Raw genomic sequence first — 1,841 nt, 5'->3', positions numbered from 1 at the left:
CTATGGAACAGACAGAGAAACAGACAGGGAAGGCAGATGTCTATGGAACAGACAGAGAAACAGACAGGGAAGGCAGATGTCTATGGAACAGGGAAATCATACAGACAGAGAAACTGACAGGGAGGACAGATGTATGTGGAACAGGGAAATCATACAGACAGAGAAACAGACAGGGAAGGCAGATGTCTATGGAACAGACAGAGAAACAGACAGGGAAGGCAGATGTCTATGGAACAGACAGAGAAACAGACAGGGAAGGCAGATGTCTATGGAACAGGGAAATCATACAGACAGAGAAACAGACAGGGAAGGCAGATGTCTATGGAACAGACAGAGAAACAGACAGGGAGGACAGATGTATGTGGAACAGGGAAATCATACAGACAGAGAAACAGACAGGGAAGGCAGATGTCTATGGAACAGACAGAGAAACAGACAGGGAGGACAGATGTATGTGGAACAGGGAAATCATACAGACAGAGAAACAGACAGGGAGGGCAGATGTCTATGGAACAGACAGAGAAACAGACAGGGAAGGCAGATGTCTATGGAACAGACAGAGAAACAGACAGGGAAGGCAGATGTCTATGGAACAGAAATCAGAGAAAACAGACAGGGAAGGCAGATGTCTATGGAACAGAAATCAGAGAACAGACAGGGAAGGCAGATGTCTATGGAACAGGGAAATCATACAGACAGAGAAACAGACAGGGAAGGCAGATGTCTATGGAACAGGAAATCATACAGACAGAGAAACTGGACAGGGAGCCAGATGTGGAACAGAGAAATCATACCACGTTGTTACTATAGAAACCCCCTGTAAATACCATGATTTTAATGAGCTGTGACATTTGTCAGACAATACTTTGTTTTCCTTGTTTTGTTTGGGGAGGGGGGGGGAAACTATGTTGTTATGGGGATTTTCTTTTTGAATTGGGGTGAAAACCCCAGGAAAATGGTGACTGTGTGTGTGGTGTGTGTGTACCTCATGGGGCTACACTTGGCCAGGTCCAACAGGGCATCCAGACAGCTGAAGAGGGCGGTGGCTGACGCTAAGCAGAATATGGCGATGATCACATACACTGGAAAACACACACACACAAAGTATCAAAATACTCCTGAACTAACTCATTATGAGACGATCACTGAGTGTCTAACAACTTCTGGGGTGTTATGTTTGCTTTGCATATAGAACTGTTAATAAACTGTTAATAAACGTAATGCATTATGAAAATGTAATACAAATATATTAAGCAGTGTTTGTCCAGAGTGAAAGACTCACCCAGGTACTTGTAGAAGAAGTACATGAGTACCAGCATCAGACACATCAGACCTACAAAAATGACCACCTTTAGGGGAGAGTACAGAGCCAAGTCCCCACTGTCACTCTTCTCCCCTCCTCCTCCTCCTCCTCCTCGAGACGCACTCAGCCTCTCTCTGACACACAGACACACACAACACACAGACTGTTACACAGAGTGTAGAGTGGCTGAAGAGTGGACAGCATGCATGGCTGTCCTTTTCCAAAGGAAATAAAGAAATGTGTGTGTGTGTGCAGTCTCACCTCTCACAGGCTCCGCTCCAGTAGCCTCCCAGAGCAACAGTCACCACTCCTATGAGAAGCATGACCACAATGCTGGCATCAAACACAGGCACCGCCGGGGCATACAGCCTAACCTGCATCTCCTCACCAAACACCTGGAGAAACACACAGAGAGATCAGACACTAACACACCTGAGACACACACACACACACACACACACTAGTGTCTCGTGTCTATTCTTATTGATTGAAAGAAATACTGTAGATGACAAGTCAATTAGAAGGCGTGAATAAGCAC

General features: G+C 45.7%; 1 protein-coding gene across 1 annotated transcript; it reads right to left on the bottom strand.

The window, feature by feature from the left end:
• Positions 1-903: 903 nt before the first annotated feature.
• Positions 904-1,706, bottom strand: LOC124031093 (signal peptide peptidase-like 2A). Its single transcript, XM_046342096.1, has 3 exons — positions 1,565-1,706; positions 1,283-1,437; positions 904-1,082 (listed from the first exon to the last, which is right to left on the bottom strand). The coding sequence occupies exons 1-3, from the start codon at positions 1,681-1,683 to the stop codon at positions 904-906; spliced, it is 453 nt and encodes a 150-aa protein (XP_046198052.1). The 5' UTR covers positions 1,684-1,706.
• Positions 1,707-1,841: the final 135 nt, after the last annotated feature.

This window comes from Oncorhynchus gorbuscha, unplaced genomic scaffold (assembly GCF_021184085.1).
Source record: "Oncorhynchus gorbuscha isolate QuinsamMale2020 ecotype Even-year unplaced genomic scaffold, OgorEven_v1.0 Un_scaffold_21071, whole genome shotgun sequence".
In the NCBI taxonomy this organism is placed as follows: Eukaryota; Metazoa; Chordata; class Actinopteri; order Salmoniformes; family Salmonidae; genus Oncorhynchus; species Oncorhynchus gorbuscha.
The sequence above is the reverse complement of the archived record's forward strand: the minus strand, read 5'-3'. Positions and strand labels throughout refer to the sequence as shown.